The sequence below is a fragment of the Lycium ferocissimum genome, chromosome 5 (assembly GCF_029784015.1).
Source record: "Lycium ferocissimum isolate CSIRO_LF1 chromosome 5, AGI_CSIRO_Lferr_CH_V1, whole genome shotgun sequence".
NCBI classification, from domain to species: domain Eukaryota; kingdom Viridiplantae; phylum Streptophyta; class Magnoliopsida; order Solanales; family Solanaceae; genus Lycium; species Lycium ferocissimum.
In genome coordinates, this window is record NC_081346.1 from 7,356,651 (window position 1) to 7,382,405 (window position 25,755).

At 35.0% G+C, this 25,755-nt stretch overlaps 3 protein-coding genes and 1 long non-coding RNA gene across 4 annotated transcripts; 1 reads left to right on the forward strand and 3 right to left on the reverse strand.

The window, feature by feature from the left end:
* Nucleotides 1-2,223: 2,223 nt before the first annotated feature.
* On the reverse strand, nucleotides 2,224-6,529 carry LOC132055730 (SNAP25 homologous protein SNAP33-like). Its single transcript, XM_059447692.1, has 6 exons — nucleotides 6,376-6,529; nucleotides 5,179-5,711; nucleotides 4,654-4,746; nucleotides 4,364-4,494; nucleotides 2,624-2,721; nucleotides 2,224-2,479 (listed from the first exon to the last, which is right to left on the reverse strand). The coding sequence occupies exons 2-6, from the start codon at nucleotides 5,672-5,674 to the stop codon at nucleotides 2,380-2,382; spliced, it is 918 nt and encodes a 305-aa protein (XP_059303675.1). The 5' UTR covers nucleotides 5,675-5,711; nucleotides 6,376-6,529; the 3' UTR covers nucleotides 2,224-2,379.
* Nucleotides 6,530-7,784: 1,255 nt separating this feature from the next.
* Nucleotides 7,785-10,195, forward strand: LOC132055733 (uncharacterized). The gene is made up of 3 exons (XR_009414643.1): nucleotides 7,785-8,310; nucleotides 8,432-8,565; nucleotides 10,120-10,195. It is a non-coding gene; the product is annotated as an uncharacterized LOC132055733 (long non-coding RNA).
* A 1,176-nt stretch (nucleotides 10,196-11,371) lies between these two features.
* LOC132055732 (uncharacterized) lies at nucleotides 11,372-12,471 on the reverse strand. The gene has a single exon (XM_059447693.1). The coding sequence runs from the start codon at nucleotides 12,388-12,390 to the stop codon at nucleotides 11,641-11,643; it is 750 nt and encodes a 249-aa protein (XP_059303676.1). The 5' UTR covers nucleotides 12,391-12,471; the 3' UTR covers nucleotides 11,372-11,640.
* A 3,853-nt stretch (nucleotides 12,472-16,324) lies between these two features.
* On the reverse strand, nucleotides 16,325-18,938 carry LOC132055735 (zinc finger protein ZAT1-like). Its single transcript, XM_059447694.1, has one exon. The coding sequence runs from the start codon at nucleotides 18,348-18,350 to the stop codon at nucleotides 16,944-16,946; it is 1,407 nt and encodes a 468-aa protein (XP_059303677.1). The 5' UTR covers nucleotides 18,351-18,938; the 3' UTR covers nucleotides 16,325-16,943.
* Nucleotides 18,939-25,755: the final 6,817 nt, after the last annotated feature.

A 25,755-nucleotide genomic window follows, 5' to 3' on the forward strand; every position in this document is an offset into this window, starting at 1 on the left:
TCTCCTTCATCAAACAATCCATCTAGGTACGAATCTAAATCACTACCAAGAAAAGCAGGGGTAGGATTTGATGCGGCAGACAGAGTATTAAAGGCGATTTGCCCGTAGTAGTATTAGTGGGCGATTTGATGCATTTTATTAGAAGCAAGGTTTGATTCGGTATTGTCAAAAGTTGGAGGAGTACAAGGGACGAAACTTGAGAGTTAGGTTGGAGAGGGCGATATTTTGAGTTGGTTCAAAAGGAGGTTCATTGAACGGTCCCAAATCGATCAAATGCATCAAAAGATGGAACACCACTACCCCAAAGTCTTGACCAGTCACTTTATCAAAAGAAACATCACTTTCCTCCTCCACATGGGTTACATATTCTAATAAGGGTGGACCACTAGGGCTCTTCAACCATGACACACAAAAGCCTCCAAAATATCCCCATCCCCCAAACACGCAAAGCTTCTCGGGTTGTATCCCTATCACATTTGATTTCTACCAATACCACACTATCGACAAATTTAACATAAATGGTGCATTTATCAGGGTCATACCCTAATTCTTTCACACAATCAAGCAATTCAAAGTAACAAAATTTATCTAAATCCATACGTGTAAATTCCCCCACCAACGTAGGTTTTTTTTACGCCAATCGTTAAATTACCACCATGGTAAAATTTCAAAGTAATCAGTTCCATAAGACATATTTCCACCGAAAACAAGACAAATACTTCAATTTCATAGTCAATGAAATACACAACAACCAAATCGACATTTACATTTTCAAGCATTTACCCGCCATTTACACCGTAAATTTGCGAAAAATTAAAGACGCAAAAAAAAACCCTAGTTCTAATCGCACAATACGTAAACAAAATGAGACAACGGACTAACCTTTTAGTAGCACACCGATTTTTGTCCTCCAAACGTCAACAAAAAACCCAACTTGGAATCGTCCAAGTTCGTACAATCACCAACACTTCGATTAAAGGTTTACGATGAAGAAAAAACTAAAAACCTGTATGAAATCCGACAATATTGAGCGTAAACTATAAAAATATATGATTTAGGACGAATATTGAACGATTTGTTGTTTGTCTTGTCGTTTGATTTTCTACATTTGGGCGTCGATGTGTGTGGGTTTGGGTGGGTTAAGGATTTTAAAACGGGTTTGGGGGTGTTAAAATGGTATGGGGGTTAAAAATGGGTTTGGGTATTAAAATGGCTTAATTATGTTAAATATATTATTATGACGTGATTATAAAATAAATTAGTTCATTTAATACGTGGCTTCATCCTGGGGCGAGTGTTGCCCACGACATTCACTGATTGGGGGTTGGTCAGGGTAGTTTAATTCGCTTTACTAAGTTAAGGTGTGTAATAGGTCGTTAGTATAGTTTAGGTGTGATATCGACTTTTCGGGTATAGTTCGGGGGGGTTTTGATGTATTTTGCCCACAAAGGTGGGGTAGCGCACATCCCATCCTTCTAAGAGTTCACATGTGAGATCACACTAGCAATATTGTTTGAATTTTTACTAAACATAAAAATGTGTCTTTTTTTTTTTTTTTTACTGAACTAAAAAGGCAAGAGGTCATATAAATTGGGAAGGTGGGAGTAATCAAGTTAGTCTTTTAAGTGGCTTAGTTCCAATTTATGTGATCTGGTATTTGTATAATTCATATTATTAAGGTCAAGAAAGTTTAAAGTTAAATTATTTTTAAATAAGGAAATATGACATTCCTTTTGAGACAAACCCAAAAAAAAAAGTATGTGACAAAACTCAAGACAGAGGGAGTAAATAAAAATCCATTTTATGCATGGTGGTGATATACCCCCTCCAAACCAACCGAAGTTACAGTCTGCGTACTATGAACCTAACACCAACTCGAGTGTTAGGGAAAATGGCAAAAATGGTGCACGTAATATTAACACGGTATAATGACTAGAGCGATTCTCAGAGCACCAAAACGCGGTTAAAGAAGGGGGCAGTGAATAATTAAAGTAACTAAAGCAAGTTTTTGTTAAAAAATGAAGTAAATCTCAGCAATTCTAAAGCACGAGCAACTCTAGAGTTGGAAGGCAACACCGGCTAAACAACTATTAGATGTAATCAAGATCTTCGCCTAAATGGTTAGTGTAGCAATTTATTGATCTGCAACCCCATTGCCAGGCAATTAAATTGATTAGCTTGATCTGATGTCAAACGTGTACAAAAATTAAACGTGTACAAAAATTTCAGAAGTAACAGATAAAGAAATTGGCATTATGGAAAGGAAAAAAAAAAGAGAGAGAGAGAGAAAGAGATGGAAGATGAGGTATTCAGAGTTGAAATAACAAACTAAAAAGAGCACGTTAATATCTAGTGCTAATACATGAGATAAATGCTAGGTTATTTTCCCAGTAAGCGGCGACCACGCCGGTTGGCACCTTTAACTCTGAAATTGAGCTCATCTACATCATCTTGAAGATGATCCAGGGATTTGTTCTGCCTGCAATATCCAACAACATATGCAGAAATTCTTAGAATTGATTAGATAATAGCATAGCACATAAAAGTAAAATAAGAGGAAAGAGGAAGGGGTAAAGAGCAAGTTGATCCTTTTAAAGAAAATTTCGCTATCTTGAATACTAACCTGTCTATTTCAGATCCCATGTCAACAGCCATATGTTTGAGCTCTCCCAACAGGTTACTGAGATCTGATAACGCGTCATCTTGCTTTGCGTGCTCAACCTGTCAAATTTTCAAAATGATTAGAGCTGTTTCCATTGGGCTCTCTTAAAGTGGGATAAAAACAGGTTCAACCGTAGCTTAATGAGATGCAAGCGCGATTCCCTCCAACTCACATTCACTTCTCCCTCTACCACTCCGGGCAGACCCACTCTTTCATTCCACAAGTAAACACAAATAGAACACTCTTTCTTGACACCCCCAGAAAAAAAAGGTGGAGATATAGTCGATGATTTCCTCTGTCAAATCTACTTGCCCTTTTCCTCTAGTTACTTATTATGTAGCTTCTACTTGAAGCTATGAAGCAGTAGGGTTTCTATAAATCAAATGTCGTTCTGCTTCAGAATCTGGAATTTGTACCCAAAAAAACTATTAACAGGATTTTCAACTCAAGAAACAAGTTCTCTGGAAATAAACTAAAAAGGGCAGCCCCGTGCACTAAGCTCCCGCTATGCGCGGTCCGGGGAAGGGCCTGACCACAAGGGTCTTTTGACGACATTCCCATAGATATGAAAATAGAAAATGATATTCAAATCCAAACAAATCCTAAACCTAACTGCTGCTAAGTCAGCAGCCATGCAGCAAAAGACAACGTTGATACCAATTGGATTGTACAAGTTGGCGTCTAATTTGTGTTGTGACCCCTAAATTATATTTTTGGATCTTTGTGTCCGTTTCAGACTGCCTGAAAGGACCCTCATGTATACAATCCCTTCTACTTAAATTGTCACAAATATGTAAATCTCAAAACAGAATTTTACTCATTACAGGTATTATTTTGGTCTAACCATTGCAGCAGTCATTGCCAACTCACATAGGCACGTGTGCAAATTTTTAGTTTCAATTCTGTAATCCTCATCCTCATTTTCAGCCAGAAAACACCAACCGTGAAGGACAAATTGTGACCGTTCTAAGATAAAGAATACAAAACGAATGCATAGGTGCTCTGCATAAACTATGAAGTACTGTGCAACTTCAACTTATTGATGGAGCACAGTTAAAAAATAAAAAAGAAAGCCTTTGCCGAAATTAGTTGACATGACCTTAGATAGGAGGTTATGGAGGACTCAGATTAGGGTATAAGGCTAGTAGGTAGTCGCAGTTTGATCTATTGTCTATTGTCTTTTGATTCTTGCTACTATATATTGTTTCTTGTACTTCGATTATCTTATTTATCTATAGTAGCTACTGCTTCCTTTTTTCAGACTGCTCTATCATGACTTATTCGCTTTCTTTAGTTTCGTTTTCATTTTGCTTTGAACTGCTTGTGCTTATCTCATCTTTTCTCGTCGTGTTTTCTCTTGAGCCGAGGGTCTTTCGGAAACAACCTCCCTATCTTCCGAGATAGGGGTAAGGTCTGCGTACTCTTTACCCTCCCCAGACCCCACATTGTGGGATTTTACTGGGTATGTTGTTGTTGTTGTGGTTGTTGAGAGCAAGTTTATCTTCCGATCACGCAACAGCCTAGAGCCAATATCAATTCTCTGAACCATTTATATAAAGGACTTCTTAATGTCAGTCTCTATTTTGTCCCAAAGATTATCTTCTTATCATGCAACAGCTTAGAGCCAGTACCAATTCTCTGAACCATTTACATAAAGGAGTTCTCTCAGTCGCTACTTTGTCCCAAGTAACATGCATGTACCTCAACTTTCTGCAGTGCATTAGTAGGTTCCGGCGGTGGTGTTCGTGAACTTGAGCGTTCCTTAGGTGCAGAGCTCAACCCCAACTTCTCTCTCTGGTCCAGGTGGTTACCCCTTCTTTGAACAGGATCATCTGCCACAGTAGCAGAAAATCAGCAGTTTTCTCAATAGCCACAACCTCCCCATATTTTTTTAATGCCTTATATATCTTAATGTCAAGTTAGTTTTTCCTTTCCCTGCTCACAAACACCAAAGCATATTTAGCGAACAAGAACAAAATCAGAGGAGTTACCTCTAGTAATTACTGGCCCTGTAATTGAGCGCGTCTTCTTAGGCTTCCAAGTCTTAGAAAACAAGCCTCCTAGACTGCCCAAAAGTTTTTCACCCTGTAATCAAATTTCAAGCTTTAATTTCCAGATGATAACCACAACAGCAAAGGGAAATAACAGATACAAAATCTTCCAAATCAAGAAAATGGTAAGAAAGAATTTGGTGTTATGGGGCCAACTGTAGGTTAAGGACTTGGAGGTGGAACGGATTGAAGCAGACTAGTTATGTAAGCATTATAAAGTCTAAACAAAATCTATATGCCTTCTTAAAGACTATAAAGTTTCGAAATGAACTAGGAAGTAACCAACCAGTCAGCATAAATTTCAATAATATTATGAATTATTGAAATGACTGAAGAATGACAATTTCCAGAAACAAGAAAGACAGATGGGTACTGGCACTCCATGATGATATAACGGGTAATGTTAATCCACAGCAAGTTCTTCTATTGCAAACTACAAATGCAATAGACTTAAAAAACCATACTCTCTGCTAAGGTCATGGTCAATGTCAACCGTAGTTTGGTGAGTTCTTGTAATTTGTTCACCCTGATGATGTAACGTGATCAAAGTTTTTGTTGCATCCTGTCTCATATCTTCTGCAATCCTGAGGCAGCTGTTAACAGTCTGTGTTGTCTCTTCAGCCTTGTGTACAGCATAGTTTTCCAACTCCTGAACACTTTGGTTCTCAAATCCGCCAGAGTCTCTGAAGTCGTTCTTGTATCTATTTCTTTCCATTGAAGCCGCGGAGTAAGCAGATGAAGGAGTCCCTTTAATATAATCATCATCAAAAGGATTTGTACTCAAATTTGGGGTAAGTAGAGAAGGCTCTGACGAAGTTCTCCTTGTAGGTGTTATAGTTTGCTTGCTGTCAGATTCATTATCAGAATCAAATGGATTTGAACTGGAATAACCACCGGATCCAGGATTCACAGGGTGGTTGTTAGCATTCCAACGCAAGGGCGACTTCTTAAGCCCAAACATTTTCAAAGGATAAGAGGTAACCTTGTTTTCGAAGTACCTGGAGAAAGATGCAAGATAAAGCTATTAACAGTTCGTTTTACCAGCCGAATTTGTTATCAAGAATCAGTCATAACAAGAAAAATCACTTGAACATACTGCTGACAAACATATTAAGCGAAAGTTAGTGGATTCTACCATGGAAAAGATTGACAAACCACTGTTCTTTTATGCAGAAATAATAAAAAGCACACAAACTAGTACTGTAGTTAGTATATGATGGAAAAGAACAGTGAAGGGTTCTTTTTTGTTTTTTAAGGGGATCCAAAAACCGTCCTACAAAAATGACATGAAAATTCAAGGAATATTCATGCCTGGTACTCAAATATTACCGTTAAAAGTCCAAAGCTTTTCTCGTAGAAATAATTTTTACTAATAATCTTTCTTTCTTTTTTTTTCCAATCTAATGAACGATCAAGAAAGTTTCCCAATACATCTATTCTTTTATGCTTCCTACCCAGAAATCAAACAAGATTAGAACAATAGCGACAAATGTAGATTGTTAAACTAAAGAGTAGAAAAGTAGCCGCAAGTGATAATTTCGGAAAGAAAAGTTAGATAAAAATCACAGCCAAAAAAAAAAAAAAAAAAAAGTAACATAGACATATCAGTCAATAAGTTATAGGATTTAAACAGGCCCAGATGGATAAAAAGATGAAAAGTACCTGCAAATTAAGGAACAATGTGGATTAGGATTTAGGAGCACCGAGATTAACGCCCCCTCTCTCACAGAACAAATCCACCACAATAAGGAGAAAATCTAGAGAGAGAGAGGAGACTATTAAATTCGAAAATGGCATAAATATGGTACTAACTAAATAAATAGACATGTCAAGAAGCATGCAATTGGAAATATAGAATACCTTTTTCTCGAAGAAATTAGTTGTATTCTAATATATTCGTGGGCTATTAAAATTTAATGAACGTTCAAGTTCCGAAGCGAGATGTACAATAATATCAAACTTCTGCCCCTTAATAATTTGGACAGAAAAGGCTCAAATATGACATCAAACCATTAAAAATGACTCATTTATGTCATTCATCAATAGTTTGGCTCATTTATGCTATTGAACTATCGAAAATGACTCATTTATACCATCGAACTATCGGAAATGACTCATTTATGCCACTCATTAATAGATTGGGTCATTTATGTCATCGCCCAAAAATGACTCATCCATGCCATTTTCATTAACATCGATTTTATAATATCAAATATGACACGTGGCCTCTAATTAAAGATCTACGTCGTTTAATTAAACCAGCCCAATTTTAAATCTCAAATTAATAAAAAAAAATCCGACCCATACACGCGACCCACCCACAATCAAAATCTAGTTGGAGGCCACGTGTCATCTGGTATTATAAAACCAGTGTTAATGAAAAATGACATGGATTAGTCATTTTGGTAACAAGCGATGGCATAAATGAGCCAAACTATTGAAGAGTGGCATAAATGACTCATTTTCGATTGTTTGATGGCATAAATGGGTCAAACTATTGACGAATGGCATAAATGAGTCATTTTCGATAGTTCGATGGCATATTTGAGCCTTTTCCGTAATTTGAAAGGATAAACGTATAGTACTCTCTGGAGTCCAAAATAATTGAGGTTTTAGGGTCTAAAAATTGGTCCAAAATAATTGATGTTTCACAAAATTAAGAAAGTATTTATTTCTTTTTTTCATATTTGCCCGTTGACACATTCTCATGTCCACATAATAATTATGTCAAACTAAAATTAAAAAAATCATAATTAAGGATATCTTAGTCAAAAACCATCTTAACTTTTGGCACTTAATGAATTACTTAATACATGTGCGCAATCATAAAATCTCAATTATTTTGAACGGGAAAGAGTATAAATAAACCTTTTATTTTAGAGAATAAATAAATAAATAAAAGAAGAGCGTGTAGGGCGACTTTTGAATTCGGCCAAACGGACAAATTGGACCGTTTCCTCTCAATATGCGATTATGCGTAAGACCTGACCCCTCCTCCACGTCAACAACAATTAATTAATTACTCTTTTTTCATCATTTAGGGAAATATTAGAGAATAAATGGCCCATTAATAAACAGCTTGCTTTAATTTGTCTTCTTCCATCCATCTTCAAACCGATGCCAAAAATCAACGGGACATATGTCTTCCTGATTACCTTTGTCATTTTACTTGTGCCATTTATTATCATATTGAAGAAAAAGTTTGTGTGCTGTGATCAAGAATCACCGCCAAATTCTAATAATGCCACCGAGGAAATAGCTGGGGGAACTCCATGTCCGCCGGAAAACTCTGCTGCCGAATTAGTGATAGATGTTTGTGAGGAAGAAATTAATGCGAAAAACAGTGATTGTTCTATTTGTATAGCAGAAATTAAGAAAGGGGAGATATGTGTGATACTTCACCCTTGTTGCCATGGATTTCATTATAATTGTGCTCGTCCTTGGTTTGAAGACAAAGAGACGTGCCCTTTGTGTCGGACAACTGTTAGTGACTTGTCACGTGTAACACGGTATCGAGGAAACCTCGCACCATGACTAGATCGCAATTAATGTCTAACTAGAGCTATGAAGTTCGAATTGAATCTCCATGTAAATAAGGTAAAAACAAATTCTTTTGTACATATGGGAAGAAGTTTGTTAACTTATTAGAACATTGATTGTAGTAGAATTTTAGAGGCCTTTTTCTCTTTTACCAAAATTTCCTTGTTCTTTACTGCAGTTTCCACTCGACACAAAGCTCTTCAAAAACCCTTTAAGTTCCATCATGAATGGTGACCCACAAGGTCACAACTATGCTACATTAATTTAAAAGAAAGTGGACTCTCCATTTGAAATTTCACCCACTGTAATCAGGTTTGTCTTAACCCCAACCAAAATGATTTTAAGAAGAGAATTTGGAGTTTGTCTTTAATCAATTTATCTGGACTTCAATCTAGTCTATGTTTGTTGTTGTGGGTCACCCGAAGGAGGAAAAAATGCACAAAAAGGAAGGGAAATTGGGGCTTACATTTTAGGTAAGAAGTCAATAAAGCCCCGTATTCTTAATGTGTTGTTAGTATGTTGCTAGCTGCTTAGGAGATTTTAAGAAAGCATAGAAGAACTTTAATTTGAAAAATACCCTCTCAAACAGTTTCTTCAAAAGCACATTTTGCAAAAACTTAAAGCAAACGCTTTTTTTCCGTGTTTAGGCAGAACTGCCTTGTGACTCATTTTTCGTTCATCTGTACCTACTTGTTATCTTCAACTAACACATGTACTGCATAAATTTGTTATTTTGTTTTCATGACTTAAAAATAGGAGTACTACATTTTATTAGGATGGGAGAACAAGCGAGGAAGCACCTTATTTTTCAACATACTAAAACCTCACTAATGATCCAGAAGAAACCCTTCAGGAAAAGGACTTGTGCAGTTTCCTACCACCTTCCAGGAAACAAGCAACAGATCATGAACCCCTAACTCTTTGCTACTAGGTTTCATTGTAAATTACTAGAATATACTATAATATATAGTATAACATTTCTTGCTGAGACAAAGCACGAATAGTGCATTCTACACGCTAGAAAAATAGAAAATAAGATTCAAACCACCTAGATTAATCATAATTATGCGTTCACCAAGAATAAACAATATGTAAAGCTTGAGATCACATGCTGCATCACGAAGATACTCTGTCCAATCTTGATACGAGCACTTCTTGGATCATCTTCAATACGTGTCTAGATTTATGACATCTTTAGATCCAAATTGAATTTAGACATTTAAGTATGAGAATATAAAACGTCGGTTGATATTTCATAATATTCCCTACACTCTAGAGTATTTTATATTTACTGATAGAATACTTAACATGATCATATAGTTAGTTATCAGCAATTATAGCATAATACAAGTCATATTGATTGTATTCTAATTAGAAATTAAATTTCAGGTTCAACCCGCAGAACAAAGTAGTAGGTAATTTCTTCTAATTTGTCCAAGTCTTGAACGGAATTCTCTTGATACCTTGTATGTCTTCAGGAGATAAGCTTCACTCGTGAAATTAAACGAAGGTTAAAAAACGACGACATGCTTGAAATGAATACATTTTTTACCAATATCTATGCTACACATACATGTCTGAAACTTCTGCTGGATTTACTAAGTTGTCCTTCAGTGACGATTTCTCTGTTCTTTTTCAATCTTGATAACACAATCTCCACTGGGAACTTCACAAATATTATATTCGTCAAGGAATATAGTAAGCCACAAATGTAAAGATAATTGTTCAATGCATGCAAGATGCAACTGTCGTCCCATAGATGACATACAAATATAGCTTAAGCTGCTTTACAAGCTATTCATAGTTATTTACTTGACCTGCAATTTTCTCCATCTTCTCCATGACATTGATTTCTGGTGGTTTTAGAACAGCCAGTTTTGTAAGGAGTGGACCAAAATCTCCATCAATGGAAGTGTGACATAGCAAAAACGAAGGTATGATAGATTTTCTTTTCTATTCAACATAAATCATTGCTAAAGCTTTCCGAGAAATCTAATATCGATCAGTATGCAGTTTACAAATTCAACATCAAACATTTCTTGCAACTAATTATGTCGCGGGGCAAAAAAAAACTTCTCAATCAACAAAGTTTCTGCTTAAAATCGAAATATCGGAAGTGGACCAAATATCACCATCAATGGAACTGTGACATAGCAAAAACAATGGTATGATAGAGTTTCTTTGTAATCAACATTGATTTGCAGAAGTCATTGCTAAAGCTTACCCAGAAAATCTAATCTTGATTAGTATTCAGCTTACAAATTCAACATCAAACATTTCTTGCAACTACTTAAATTGCGGGGCAACTAAAACTTCTCAATCAACAAAGCTTCGGCTTAAAAGTGAAAGATCAAAAGTGGAACAAATACCTCCATCAATGGAAGTGTGACATATCTAAAAGGAAGATATGATAGATATTCTTTTGTAATCAACATTAAATTGCAGAACTCGTTGCCAAAACTTTCACAGAAAATCTAATCTTGATCAGTATTTCGACTTACGAATTCAACATCAAACATTTCTTGCAACTACTTAAATCGTGGGGCTACGAAAAGCTTCCCAATCAAAAACAAAGCCTCTGTTTCAACTAGCAAGATCAGATGTGGACCAAATATATCCATCAATGGAAGTGTTACGTAGCAAAAACGAAGGTATAATAGATTTCCTTTTGTACTCAACACTGGATTACATAAGTCATTGATAAATCTTTCAAAATCTAATCTTGATCAGTATTCAGCTTACAAATTCAACATCAAACATTTCTTTCAACTACGTAAATAGCAGGGCAAAAAAAAAAAAAAAAAAAAACTTTCCAATCAACAAACGAAGCTTCTGTTTCAAATAGAAAGATCAGAAGTGGACCAAATATCTCATTCAATGCAAGTGTGACACAGCAAAAAAAAAAGGTATGATAGAGTTTCTTTTGTACTCAACATTGAAATGCATAAGTCATTGCTAAGCTTCAATCTAATGTTGATCAGTATTTAGTTTACAAATTCAACATCAAACATTTCTTGCAACTACTTGAATCGCGAGACAACAAAAAACTTCTCAATCAACAAAGCAAAGATCCGAATTGGACCAAATATCTCCATCAATGGCATATGGAAGTGGGACATAGCAAAAACGAATTTATGATAAGAGTTCCTTCTGTAATCAACATTGGCTTGCATAAGTCATTGCTAAAACTTCCACAGAAAAAACTAATCTTGATCAGTATTCAGTTACGAATTCCACATCAAACAGTTCTTACAACTACTTAAATCGTGGGGCAACCACAACTTCTCAATCGACAAAGTTTCTGTTTCAAATCGAAATAGCAACACATTCAAAAGTGTCAACTCTTATTCAGCTTCCCTATTGATATGTATTAATACTAACACAGAACTAATTACTCAATCTAGAGAATACAACAAGGATCAATCCAAGAGACGTAACACCAATACACGAGTAAGTAACACCTTGACTACGAACAAACAACAAGTTCAATTGCTTAGCAGCCTGAAGAGTAAGTGTCAAAATCTGCAACCTACTTTGTTCTTCCATTTTCTTAAAGAAATAAATCGGCTTCAATGCCCGTCTCAACATGAATGCCAACGAAAACGGTAACCCAAAGGCCAAGAAACTCTGTATTGAAATCTCAGGCATTGGCGAAGACTGAGTCTTGTAAGTAATCCAAGCTCCTAAACCAAGCTGAACTAACCCAAGTACAGCAAATGCTTTACTCAAACTATACATTGACTTAAGCATTTTATCGAGCACTTCACGTGTCTCATTTGCAAGTGGTGACACGTCACGTTCAACAGTTGGGCCTGTGATTTCTTGGTGCTTAAATTCACTAGGGTTTTTAGGGTTTCCATCACTATCACTATCATCACTAGATGAGAAATATCTTGGTTTTCCTAATGACTGCCATGTGGGGTTCATGTATTGAGAAGAATTAATTTGTTTTTGGATCATACCAAGAAATGGTGGGTGATTTTGACTGAAAAAAGGAGTTGATTTGATATATGAATTGATGGGGGTTGAGAGTTTTGGGTTAATTTGGGGATCTCTGAGGAATGAACGTGGAGATGAAAAAGAAGGAGGATTTTTGAGAAGTTTGGTTGTAAATCTGCGAGTTAGTGTAGATGCCATAGCTGCAGAAGAAGAAAGGGAAAGAGGAGATGAATGAGGAGCACAAGGTTTTAGATTAAGATTTAAGCCATTGATAGCAGCATCATTTTTAGTCAATGGTTGCTTTGTCCACGGGGCAATTCGCAAAATTGCCCTTCTTTTGGGTGGTCTTTAAATTTTGCCCCTCATATTTGAAATGTTTAAATTTTACAAGCTTTCGCCGCATGGGATTCCGGGTTCGAACCCATGCGCGATCAAAATTTTAAAAAAAAAAAAATTCGCAAGGCGGTTTAAATTTCGCTATCTGCATGGCGGCACACTTGTGAAGGAATTACCAAAGTTATGCGGACCGGTATACTTATGCCTTGTGGGCGGACTTGGCATAAGTATGCGGGTCAAGCATAACTTTGATAATTCCTTCACGAGTTATGCGGATCCCGGCATAAAAGTTGCCCGTTAAAGTATGCCACGCCGGCGTAACTTTGTGAAGGAATTATCAAAGTTATCGGGATCCCAAACAAAAATAAATATTTGAGTGATAAGTCATAGCATGTTTTGTTACCAGTTATCCCAGAAAGTGGTTCAAAATATTCATCATTCTTGTGAAAGCTTGCTTTAGGTGTATCACGTGGAGGGCTAAAGTTTCGACGTTGTGGATAGCATTCGGGTGCTTGATTGACCATCTATAGCTAGCTTACTTATACCGAGATTATTGTCTTTGGCTTTATCTAAGATTTACTTCTTGAGGGGAATAAACATGCTCTTTGTCTTTGGGTGGAAATGTTACGGATCTTTGGTCTGCAAATGCAATTCATGATGAGGTTGTCAATCGTGGCGGATGTGTTAATATTGTTAAGTTTGGATTGTTTATTTTAATTAGGATGGGCATGTAGTTAAAAATGTGAAGTAAGCGACTTTTTCTTGAATACTTATGCCTTATGGACGGACTTGGCATAAGTATCTCCGGCCATCGCGTAATTTTGATAATTATGCAAAGTTATCTTGGGGTGGGGGCTACTCTTTTAATGGGCAAACTTTTATCGGACCGGGACCGGCATAACTTTGTGGAAGGAATTATCAAAGTTATCTTGGGACCGTCATGCTTATGCCAATACGCACGAGGTAAGTATCTTAGAATCGGCGTAACTTTGTGTAATTCATAACAAAGTATGCGGGTCAGACATCGCATGAAATTAAACTACTGCATTGCGAATTTTTTAAAAATTTTATTTGCGCGTGAGTTCGAACACCAGGAACTATGGGTGTTAGGAAGGAACCAAATTTTAAAGATTTCAAATATGAGGGGCAAAATTTAAAGACCACCCCAAAAGAAGGGCACTCCGCGCAAAAAAATGTTGTCCACGTTATGTGTATTTTGCATTTTGCAAGAATGGGCCCAACGTAGGTTTCTGTTTCTTTTTTTTGGGTGGATTGTTCTTCATTTGGGGTGGTCTTTAATTTTGCCCTTCAAATTGGTGGTTTTAAGTTTTACCTTCGCCTAATACCCTTCTCAGCTCAAAAAAAAATTCGCAAGACAGAATTTGCATGGGCACAGGCAGAATTTTTGCCCATGCAAATTCTGCCGTAAGGATAAAATTTAAAAACCACTATTTTGAGGGGTAAAAATTAAAGACCACCCCAGCGAAGGGAAATCCTGCAAATTACCCTTTCTGTTTTGTAGTAGGAATTGCACTCGGTAGCCAATTTTTTATGTCATACTCTTTTTTAAGTAATTTTTTGGGAAAACTACACTCCGTCTATTTTACGTCACGTAGTTCATACTTTATGTATAGACACCTGATTTAGTCCATATATGTGTATAAACACCTTTATACACTTTATACCAGGTTGAAACATTATGTATAATGCTTTCCCCCAGGTATAACAACAACAACAACAACAACCCAGTGAAATCCCACAACATGGGGTCTGGGGAGGGTAGAGTGTATGCTTTCCCCCCAAGTATAATGATGTATAATATTGTATAGTGTCGTATATTGGGCTACATGACATAAATATTTTCAAAAGCTCAATATTTTTGAAAATATCCCCTAATTATTCTGAAGTATTTAACTTGTAGTCAGTGTTGACAGATTTTAAACATATCCGACTTTGCTCAATAATGAGAAATCAAGCACTACACAACAATTTATCTTCTTTCTCGCACATTATCATCAAGCATTACAAGCTTTGTTAAAGATGCAAAGTTCGTTATAATCAAATATTGATATAGGCTCTTATTCCACAGAAGTAGGTAAACTGGTAAATAAGCTGAGATGCTTCTCCCTAGTTGTTTCTTCCATTTGGTCCCAGTTGATCCTAAAAGAACACAACATATAACGATAAAATAAAAGCATATTTAAAATTAAACAGCATAGACACTACTTGATTATATAGATGTAAACATCGCAATAATCTATATAAAGCCGCAGTCCCGGCTAATATCAACTTCAGACATTCAAGTCTAAAGTTAAGACTTTGAATGTCTGAAGTTAGGCTTTGTAGAGCTCAATTTATACAGTTGGACTTTGAAGTTCAACTTCAGACTTATAACTTAACTTTAGATCCATATGTCTAAAATTTGAAACGTAAGATTTTCAAATTCAGTTCCGTTAGTTTGAAGTCGATTCTAAAATGGTGAAACATTAAGTACTCTCTCCGTTCACTTTTACTTGTTCAGTATTCTAAAAATAAATTTTCATTTTTACTTGTCACTTTTAGCATATCAAGAGAAGACAATTTCATTTTTTCTGTTTTCCCATAGTATTAATTCTTCGCTTAGTCGTTTTGAATCAATAAAAATATGCACCAATTAATATGGGTATATTGGTAATTTATACTCTTCATTTATTATTTCTTAAACAGCGTAAAAAGTTTAAAGTGGACAAGTAAAAGTGAACGGAGGGAGTACTTTGTTACTTTTGACTATATTTTAAATAAGCGGTCTTCCAATTTGTACACTAGCCCCCTTTTGTTAGGCTACTAGTTGGGGGCTGCCTAGGATGAGTAGAGGCCTAAGGCCAGATTAGTGCAGTAATTTGCCCAAATCAGAAAGTGATATTGCTTGAAACTGCTGCAGAAATATCTGATGTAGTACTGTTACACATTTAAACTGTAAGGGACTGTTTGGTGTGAAGTATAAAAAAATAAATCTCCTAGTCCAGTCCAGATAAAGTTCTATATTAAGTGCCAAAGGCTAATTTTTTCCAAGAATAGGAAAAGCGATACAAGCAACAGCCAAACAGATATGGCATTTGTTTCCTAAAAGTCTCCAATATATTCTATACTTTTCAACCAAGTTTCTGTGATTAAGTCCACCTGTGAATAATAAACCGCGACTTTCTCTAACACTAGTTTGTTGGCATGTGATGTTAGCCTGTTAGACACCACTATATCTTTTGAGTTTTGACAGAGCAAAATTATAAAATTTTATAATAAGTTAATAGTAAAATTATATTGTTAAACAGTGTACAACAACCATGCTTCATATATATGAAATGGTAGTGGCAAATCTAGAATTTTATACAAGAGGGTTCCGACAGTCTATTCATAAGAAATGTGCCGGTCTTGAACAAACTGCACGTCTAATTAGGTGTTCTAGTTAAAGTGGACTAAGTAAATTAAAAATATAGAATATTGTTAGTTTAATACTGACTTCTTTTTTTAAGTATTCTTTCAAGTGTAGAGGTGGTCCAATCTACTTAGTCTTCCTTTTTCAGTTGCGTGATAACTGTTCAATGCTGAGGCTGTGTATAGCAAGCATTAAAGATAATTGAAAAGCACTAGCATATTGTGAGACTAATAAGAAAGGGAAATGGGATGAGTTGTCATGTTATTTGGTAGGTCACTAAACAACCACCTTTTAATTTGAGCTCACTTATCTTTGTTTTTCCAAAATATAATGAAGCATCTTTTTTTTTTCCTCCTTCATGACTTCATAGTATATAGTCCCATCTTGAACACCTCACTCAATTTCCCTTCAATCCCAAGAAAAAATTATTACACCACAACAAATTTACTCGTCATAGCTCAAGATGAAGCTAAAATGTATTCAACAAAAGAATCCAAAATAGAAAAAGAAGCTTACATCTTGTACTGATGAATTTTCATTCTATAACTAAAATATGTAAAAGAAAATTAAAACAAAATTAACCAAAAAAGGGGTGCTTACTAGTTCATTGAGAAAATGGAATTTGCTAAATGGATGGTTTGAATATAATTCCGCCTGCGTCAACTTGCTCACATTATCGATCTCAAGCTCGAATAAAGGAGGAGGGTTGCAGTAGATTGACAACCAGCGTAAAATTTGCCAATTTTGAGTTGAGCTAAAATGAATAGTGAGAATTCATGTAGTGGACCTCAACTTGTTTGAAACTGAAATGTAAGTTGCTACTGTTGTTGATGAGTTGAATACGATTTAATCATGGACAGGTTTGGCGGATCAAACAAATAGAGGTTGAAATATCCACCAGTACTTACTACTGTGAATTCAAACACTTCAAATCATGTAAAGAATCAATGAATCTGTACACTTGTGAACCTTTGATAAAGAAGGCCCAATAGTTGCCCAGTGATCAGTTGGAAAGAAGGCCCAATAGTTGCTCATGCTTGTGGCTGCTGTCAATCCACCATTGCTGGAATTCAATATGCTCATGTGTACTGCTAGAATCCAACATGTTATCTTCTTCTTCAACAGGAGCAGGCAAGTTTAGATCCAAGAAGTTTCTGGTTTCTGGTATTGGTTTCTGTATTTCAACAGATTGGTTGTTGTTGTTGTTGTTTCTTTTTGCCTCAGCAATCAAGTGGGATCTCTTGTGTCCACCTAATGCTTGGCCTGATGAGAAAATCTTGAAGCAAATTGGACACTCATGCATCTTTACCTGCTTCTTTGATCCACAATTGTTCTCATTCTTTTGCCCAAATTCACTAATTTCACTCATGTCAATGCTACTATTTTCACATTTAGCATTTTTGTGGCTAGCCCTATGACCACCAAGTGCTTGATAGGAATGGAAGCTCTTGTTGCAAGTAGTACACTCAAATTTTTCTTTTGGATCAGAATCCATTTGTGACAAAACTAAACAACTCCCTTTGACTAACTTGTTAGGAACAAGTTCAACTTCAGACTGTTCAACTCTGTTTTCATTGTCCTCTTTAACCTTCTTCTTTTTTTCATCTCCTGTTGGAAGCTCTGATTTGTCCCTTTTTTGACCATTTGTTGGAGAGTTGGAGCTCTCGCCTTGCTCTGTTTTCCCATTTTTGACTTTCTTGAAGTACTTGACCAAATCACCTCCATCTTTACATTTGGTACTCAATATTCTAGATTTCAAGAACTGAGAATTGTTATCAGAACACTCAGTGACATGATTTTGACCAACCCAATTCCCAACATCCCTTGAAAGCAAAATCAAACTCATAGCAATCTCTTCTTGTTCATGCTCAATCTCAGAAGTTAAAGTAGAAGAAGTTGTAGGAGCCATGTACCTTTTCATCCTTCTTGATGATCTTTTCTTCTTATTTGGTGCTGCTGCTGCTTCAGTATCAGATTCGCTATCCATTAGTACTAATTGTTTGTGATTATTAGCACTAGCACTGTTCCAAGAATCTTCTTCCACACTGTGATTCATTGATGAGTGACACTTCATGTGGCCAAATAAAGCTTTCCAAGACTGGAAGCTTTTGCCACATTCCTTGCAAACTTTGTTGTTGTTCTGATTGGGAAGCAAAGTATCTTCTTCAGCAAATTTTGAAGTCTTCTTGGGATTCTCCCTCAGCCCATAATTAGCACTTTGAGTGCCCATATCCAAATTACCATTGCTACTGATGATCAAAGCTGGAAGCTTCTTTCTTGAAGTCTCTCCATCAGTTGTGTTAATCATATGAGACCTCATATGACCCCCTAAGGATCTACCACAATGGAAACTTTTGTTGCAGAATTTGCAAACATGTTTCAGTACTACTTCTTGATCTTCAAGTCCCATTGAATCAAATCAAATCAAGAATATCAGATCAGATGATGATCAAGAAAGAAGAAAAAAAAAAGTCCAACTTTTACCTAGTCTTGTTCCTCCCAATTGTTCAAAATGCTAGTACAACTTTGTAAGTCATACTACTAATAGGAAAGAGTAAATCAAGAAACAGTGGACAAATATCAAGAAAATATCCAAATTCTGATAGCAGAAGAAAGAGCAGAGCAGTTTACTATTTTTTTCTCTTTCTTCAGTTTTTTTGTTGTTTTCTCTCTCTTACAACACACACTCTATGTTTGGCAAATGGGAGGAGAAATCCATGCATGGAAGCAAAGATAAAAAGAAGTGGTAAAGGGGAAAGATAGTACTAGTAGTAGTAGCACGTGTACTCAACTGACAATTCTACGCCAACCTCAAATCCAACGGCTGAGATTGATCCAAAGCATTTTGCATCTCTATTGGTTGAGCTGACCTTTGCTTAGCTAGCTCCTGCTCAATAACTTAACTGCTCACAATAACTATTCTTTCCTTTGTCTTGCTATTAAAGCAGCCCACAACTCAAAGGTTCCACTCTTTGGCTGTTATTCTTGTACTGTATGTACTACTATTACTTCTTTTGCTTTCTATTATTTTATGAGTTTAAAATAATTTTTATTGCATTATCAAGCCACCTAAATGATAATCAGTCCCGGACTAGCGCACAATCTATGTCTTTAAAGGTCAATAGTGATAAGCTGGATAATACAAGGGCTAAAATCATAAGATAGCATTAACACTAGGACTAAAAGTGCTATTCTCCCAATCCATTAAATAACTATAAATATTTGACTGTAAACTCAGTCATTTTTACATATAAATTTGAGTTTGTTGTAAGAACCCACAAACTTCAAATCCTAGATCTTCCTCTGATTGATAATTATAGGTAATCATCCATAAAAAATAAGATTATTTACCTAAAAATAAGAATTACCTGTCAATTTGATTTTGTATAGCTCTTTACAGATCTGTTTTAGTTTATGTCTTTTTTCCAGAAGATTTTTATTTTACACATTAAAAAATATCAAATTCACTTAAGAGGTTTTTGTATAATTATTTTCCTCCATTTAAATTGTAAAAGATTATGTTCATAACATGTTAGAAAGTCTCGTATTGATTGTATAATGGAGTAGTTTGGAAAGAGATTTGTAACGGTGGTAAGGTTTCTTCCCCTATTGTCAATTTAACTCTGATAAAAAAATTAATATGATATGAGAGTCAATTTCAGAAAAAGTCATATCTCTGTTGATGGAATCAGAATTTCAACTTTACGAATTTTGACCTATAGCACAATGGTCTTAAGAGCTAGTAATTGAGCTCTAGAGTTTAAATTTTATACATATTCAATAAATTTTTAACACATATTATATACATAATTTAAGCCAAAATTAATATGTTCGGAATCGGTAACTTAAAGCTTACATCCCCCGTCAGTCCTATCCGTTTGTGAATACATGCAGAAGGACTCTAAAATGGTTCTCACTAACTTAAATTTTGAATTTATCTTTTTGAGAAGTATTTAATCAAATTAACTATATATCCTTATGCACATAGTAAACTAGGAAATTCTAGGCCAACCCGGAAAAAATTCTTGAATTCAGCTTCAATTAGCATATTGTTTAGTACTATGATACATAAACTCAAGCTGTAGCACAAAAGTTGACAGCAAACTAAGCTAAGTTGTAAGTGAGAAATAAAGTTGCCGGCCTAAATTAAGTTGTTATTAGCAGCCGGCTTTCATAGCACTAACCGCAACGTGAATATGTCTTAACATTAAGCGGACAAAGTAATCACATTTTTGGCCTATTAATATGAAAGTTCCTCACCTTTTGTGCCTGTTTTAGCCGGCAATATTAGTGCAACTTTAGCTGTGAATTAACTTGTCTATTTATATATAGTATCATTTCTTTTTTAATTTTACTAAGGAGAGAAGTGGTTATAAGTTGTTTACATATAAATCTGTTTGTGTGATTACGAGGAACAGAAAGACCCCCCTTTATTTCCTTCAAAGTCTACTTAATAAAAACCGTAATAAACTAAACATTTGTTTAAAGATCAAACATGTGCTTGCACATTATTTTGTGCCTAACTTTGGCTTGTGAAGCTATACACAATACATGCACTGTGATGATTGTGTGAGGCAAAAATGTCTCGTGATTGCCGAAGAATCTTGGATTTTAAAAGGCCAAGTTCGTAAGATTTTTAAGTTTTGTAGATTGATAGGTAACATTGATTAAACATTCGGAAGAAATGTTTTTAGGGAAGAAAAATGATTGGGTGGAAGACTATGTTGCATCTGTTAATAAAGTTTTGGTTAAGAGTTCAAATTCTGGCACTGACGGAGGTTAGTAGATAAATATATACATGATCAAATCATTTAGTAAAAAATAATTGCAGATAACTTGATATAGGAGTAATAAATATTGACTCGAAACCAGAATTAAATAGTAAATAATTAGTTATTTAGTGGGTAAAATTACACTCTTAGTATAAAACATGTATGTGTTCCTCTTTATTATATAGTGTCCAAATTAAAGAGAAGGTGGCAAAACGATGAAAGATATGGTGACCATCAGAGATGTGGCGGGACAGCTCTCTCCTCCTTAATTTAAGGTCTAGATTTTGACTCATAAGAATGGAAAAACCTCATAGAAAGCATTTCTCTCTATACAATGCAAATTTAATTTGTATTGATCAGTCCAGTTAATTCAGATATCAGCTGATGGTTATTAAAAAAAATAAAAAGATATGACTGACATGTCACTGTAAAATGCCTTTAGAGTTAGAAAATTTGACTTCTTAATTGTTGTGTACCAAAAATGTTGCTTAGTGAGAAATAGAACAATCTTACAGTTACCACATATTTTACCCCCAAAGAAAGATGTCTGGTGAGAAATGGTTTATACTCTTTGTAGTAATTGTGTGTGTAACCTGCTAGTAAATAGAATAATATTTTCCCACCGTTTTCCCAATTTCCTCTAGCTGACTTACTAGATGTCTGGTGAGAAAGCTGCTCAACCACTTCTTAATTAAGGTGACACCAAACCAATTGGAATCAAGTGCATATTTCCTATGTATGATTCCACATACTTGATATCCTTACATATAGATAATTCTTTGTAAAATTGTGGTGTCTGAGCCAACTTGTGCACATCTCGACTAATTATATAGGACCTGCTACGTACCTCCCCCCCAACATAGGTTCCAGGTAAGTCTGTCCATTAAGGCTTGGACAGATGGAAAAAAATTACCTAATATTTCTTAATCCGCTGATATTTTAAACTAATGGAGACCTGATGGTTCTCAATTCACTTCATTGATCATTGCATGTGGATAATTTTGACAAAGAAATCCAAAAAATTTGGCCTACAATCCCCTACTTTGATGAGCTTCTAGCATGTGGCTCAATTTATTACATACACTACTTGACTAACTAGCCTAATGGACCAAAGATTAGGTCATCTACATCCACATTAAGATTTTGTTTAAGAAATGAATAATCCTACTTATAAACATAATGCAGCACATACCAAGAAAAAGAAGACAATTGGTGAAAATGATGAACACATAAAGACATTTGTATATCATATGTTATATTAATTGCCCAAAGTGACTTCATTTGAGAGTGAAGAAGTCTCTGGGTGTTTTCTTTTACCAAAAGTGGATGCTACATATTGACAACTGACACTCTTCCAAGTAAAGCTAGGCCACTCCTTGTCTGTCTTCTCCTCATATATATATGCCGATTATATATAAACATTTAGATGTCCTACTTTGGCTTTATGCTTTCTTATGTCCTTCACTAAATTTGATCTAAGGGGAAATTGTGAATCTTTGAATTACTACTATTAATTTAGTACTGCCCGATAAGCTTATTTTCCACTGGCTAAGAAAGGATAGGTACTAGCATCCAAAATTCCCTATATCTAAACCTTTGACAAAAGCTCTGTTATTCCTTGCTAAAAATTTACTCACAGTTGATGCTTATGCCATCATATTGATTTACTATAATTAAAATGTTGGTAAGAATATTGTCCATTGATTACCGATGGTTTAGTGATATCAGTGAATACAAAGACAAAAGTATTATGTTTTCATTATTGTATTTGCATAAACACCGGGCATGATCGGTAAGTAATTTTTCCATATTTCATAATATATGCTAGTTCGCGTTCTACAACATTTTTCTCAACTTATAGTTTTCTTCTTTTTCATTGTTACAAAAATGTATTGTATAAGGCTCTATATTTCAGCAACCGATTCCCTTTTCTGTCATAGAGTATAGTTCCAAAACTGCAGTCCACAATTTCATAGGTGTTGTCAATATTAGACTTAATATTTCCAACCGTAATTTGTGGTGGTATTTAAAGCTCTGATGTTCGTATACAGTTTGGTAGAAAATTTCAGTGGATCATTCATACTTACTCACACGGACCCTTCGGCAACACCATGTAGATTATGTACATATTTATAGTTGAGAAATGAATAAATTAAAGGATAAAGATTTTAGGCAAATTACTTTCTTGGATTTTCCTAATTGGGTACTGTAATTAATTAACTCTTTCTTTATGAAGATACATAGATAACTATTTTTTAAAATTCCAACCAAGACAAAAAGAAAATGCTAGGTGCTTATCATCCGTCTAAAATTTTGTGTGCAACTATTTAATAATTGCGAATACCTATTTAGAAAATTTTAAGTTATATACATTGTCTATCATCGTAAGGGAATTTTCACATTATCGGTTCATATATACAAATTCCACATTCTAGACTAGAAATTAAGTAAATACCCATTTCAGGTGCATTTAATTAAGTGATTGCAGGTAACCTGTTTTATTTTCAAGATTAAATTTCATAGTCTAAGGAGGCACCTGTATATATAATTTAGATGACTGGATGGCATTCAAAATTTCTTAAACTGACAATATATTTAAGTTATGTATATTATCATTATAAGATATTTCTACATTACGGATCACCTCTAATTACATGTTACATGAATGTAACTTGTTTTATTTTTAGAATTACAAATTTCACATTTTTAAGGAAAGCTAACCACAAATTAGCCTTTAACACCAATGTTATTAAAGTGTGACTCTCGTGATAGATCCCTTTTACCTCAAGTCAAAGCAAGATCTACCAAGCTAGCCTTCTTTATTTGTCGGTCAGAAATGAAGGAAGCTTGCTGAGGAGCTTCACTTCTTCGCAAGCAAACACAAAGCAATATTTGTGTGTGATATATAACTAAAGAGACAGACTCACTAGTACTACTAGTAAAGAAAAGCTAATTGGTCCACTTTGTGTGGATATGAGATCTGGCGAGGTGACACATACATTTTCCATGATTAAAGATATATTACAAAATAAGTAAAGTTCATTAATGATAAGCACGTCAAGCTTTTTAATTAATATAAATAATTAAAAGATATACTAACAACTACTAGCTAGTATTTTCCTCGGTGGTTAGTCTATTGAGAGTTCATGCTGAACTGTATCTCTAAGTTGAGGGTATGTAGTTAGATAACTTGTTCTTTCAGTAGGTATATCTTTTCCCCCCGGCGAATTCATGATTTGAATGAGTTTGTACAGCAATTTTAATATACGATAATTAATAATTGAATTTATAATCAAATATTTATAGGTATAATAAACTTTTTAATACGTTTACACTATATTGCAAGAATTATTGAGTTTACGTGAACCTATAAATTACATTATAGATCCGCTCTACTCTGCCAGTCTCCAACCCCAAGAAAAAACTACTCAAAGGAAAAATACCCAAACTACAAGGACATGATCATATAAACTAGAAGAAGATTTTTCTTATTTAAATATATTAGTTTAAAAGCACATAATGGGGTGGTTTGACGGTTAACGAAATGGGTGAGAATCATGAGAGACTTAATTAGATACACTAACTGTACAAAAATTATTGAGTTTAGGTGAACCTATAAATTACATTTTAGATCCGCTTTGCTCTCCCCCAACCCCAAGAAAAAACTACCCAAAGGAAAATACCCAAGCTACAAGGACATGATCATATAAACTAAAAAGAGATCTTTCTTATTTGAAATACTCCATTGGTTTAGAAGAACATAATTGGGTGCTTTGACAGTTAACAAAATGGGTGAGGTTCATGAGAGACTTAATTCGAATTAGTGTTCAAAAAAGAAGCTACGATGATTTCTTCTCGTGCGAGCAATATGATTCAATACATATATTGGATTATTGGTGAGAGACAACCAATACTTAATTAATATAGTTATAATCAGGACGTACAAATTGAGCCCAAATAACATTGTTGTATGGCAGTACTTAAGTTGAAGCAAATTTGTCAAGTAATGGCCAGGGGCGGATTTAAAGGGGCCCGAGGGTGTTACCCTAACACCCTCGGCAGAAAATTACAGTATATATATAGGGTAGATTTTCTGTATTTATGTACATATATTAACTTTTGAACACCCTAAACAAATCTGAGAAGTTTAGCCCAAGCGGTTCAAGGTGTTCTAAATTGTCTTTAGTGTCCTAGGTTCGATTCCCATTGACAACATTATTTTTTTATATTTAGCTTTTGTTGTTTTTTCCGAACCCCCTGAATGAAAATCCTGAATCCGCCACTAATGGCACAGAATATATCTGTCTCACGTATGCATATATGACAAGTAGATATACAAATGGAGCTACTAGGAATCCACCGCTAATTCTTTTTTTCTATTTATGTGGTTATAAAAGGCTAATAATGATAAAGGTGCATGTGTTACTTTATACAGATAATAATGGTTCATGTGTTCATTCATGGCAACTTCTCTTCTCACCAGCAATGCTTAGGGAATACTCATGTATAAAAAAGCTCAATAAAATTTTTAAAAACAAAAATCCCAACTGAAGTTATTATGTGGGACCTATGCTTTACCTGTTCTTTTGGATGAATCATGCAAGAATTGGTTAGGGTAGAGCACTCTGCCACTACTTCTTTGACTTGATACATGGTTAATGATATTTTCTCTTTTATATAACCAAGCAAAGAGTACCCGCACAGGGTACGTGCTAGCTACTTTGCTACTTGCCCTTTCTATGTAAAAGCCCCATGTGGGTGCCAGAATAAAAGATGGTTTCTTTGTACTTGTTAGATATGTTAATGGTTTTTTTTCATGTTGTCATCTAAATTACACAAGTACATAACAATGGAATGTATTGAAAAGCTCAACTTTTCCCTTGCAAATTAACTAATCTATAATTCCATTTTATGTAACAATATTGACTGAATGTGGAGCTTACGATATTAATTTATAAATTATAATAGTGATAGTGAGAAAGGATATTGTAGTAATAGCTAAAAAGTCAGTTTTAATTGAAAAAGTATCACATGAAAGTTAAA

Coding starts and splice junctions, on each gene's coding strand:
- LOC132055730 (XM_059447692.1), bottom strand. CDS start 5,674: ATGTTTGGGCTTAAGAAGTCGCCCTTGCGTTGGAATGCTAACAACCAC. Junction 2,722..4,363: donor ATGCACTGCAGAAAGTTGAG/GTACATGCATGT, acceptor AAAATTTGACAG/GTTGAGCACGCAAAGCAAGA. Junction 2,480..2,623: donor ATGGGATCTGAAATAGACAG/GTTAGTATTCAA, acceptor TGGATATTGCAG/GCAGAACAAATCCCTGGATC.
- LOC132055735 (XM_059447694.1), bottom strand. CDS start 18,350: ATGGGACTTGAAGATCAAGAAGTAGTACTGAAACATGTTTGCAAATTC.
- LOC132055732 (XM_059447693.1), bottom strand. CDS start 12,390: ATGGCATCTACACTAACTCGCAGATTTACAACCAAACTTCTCAAAAAT.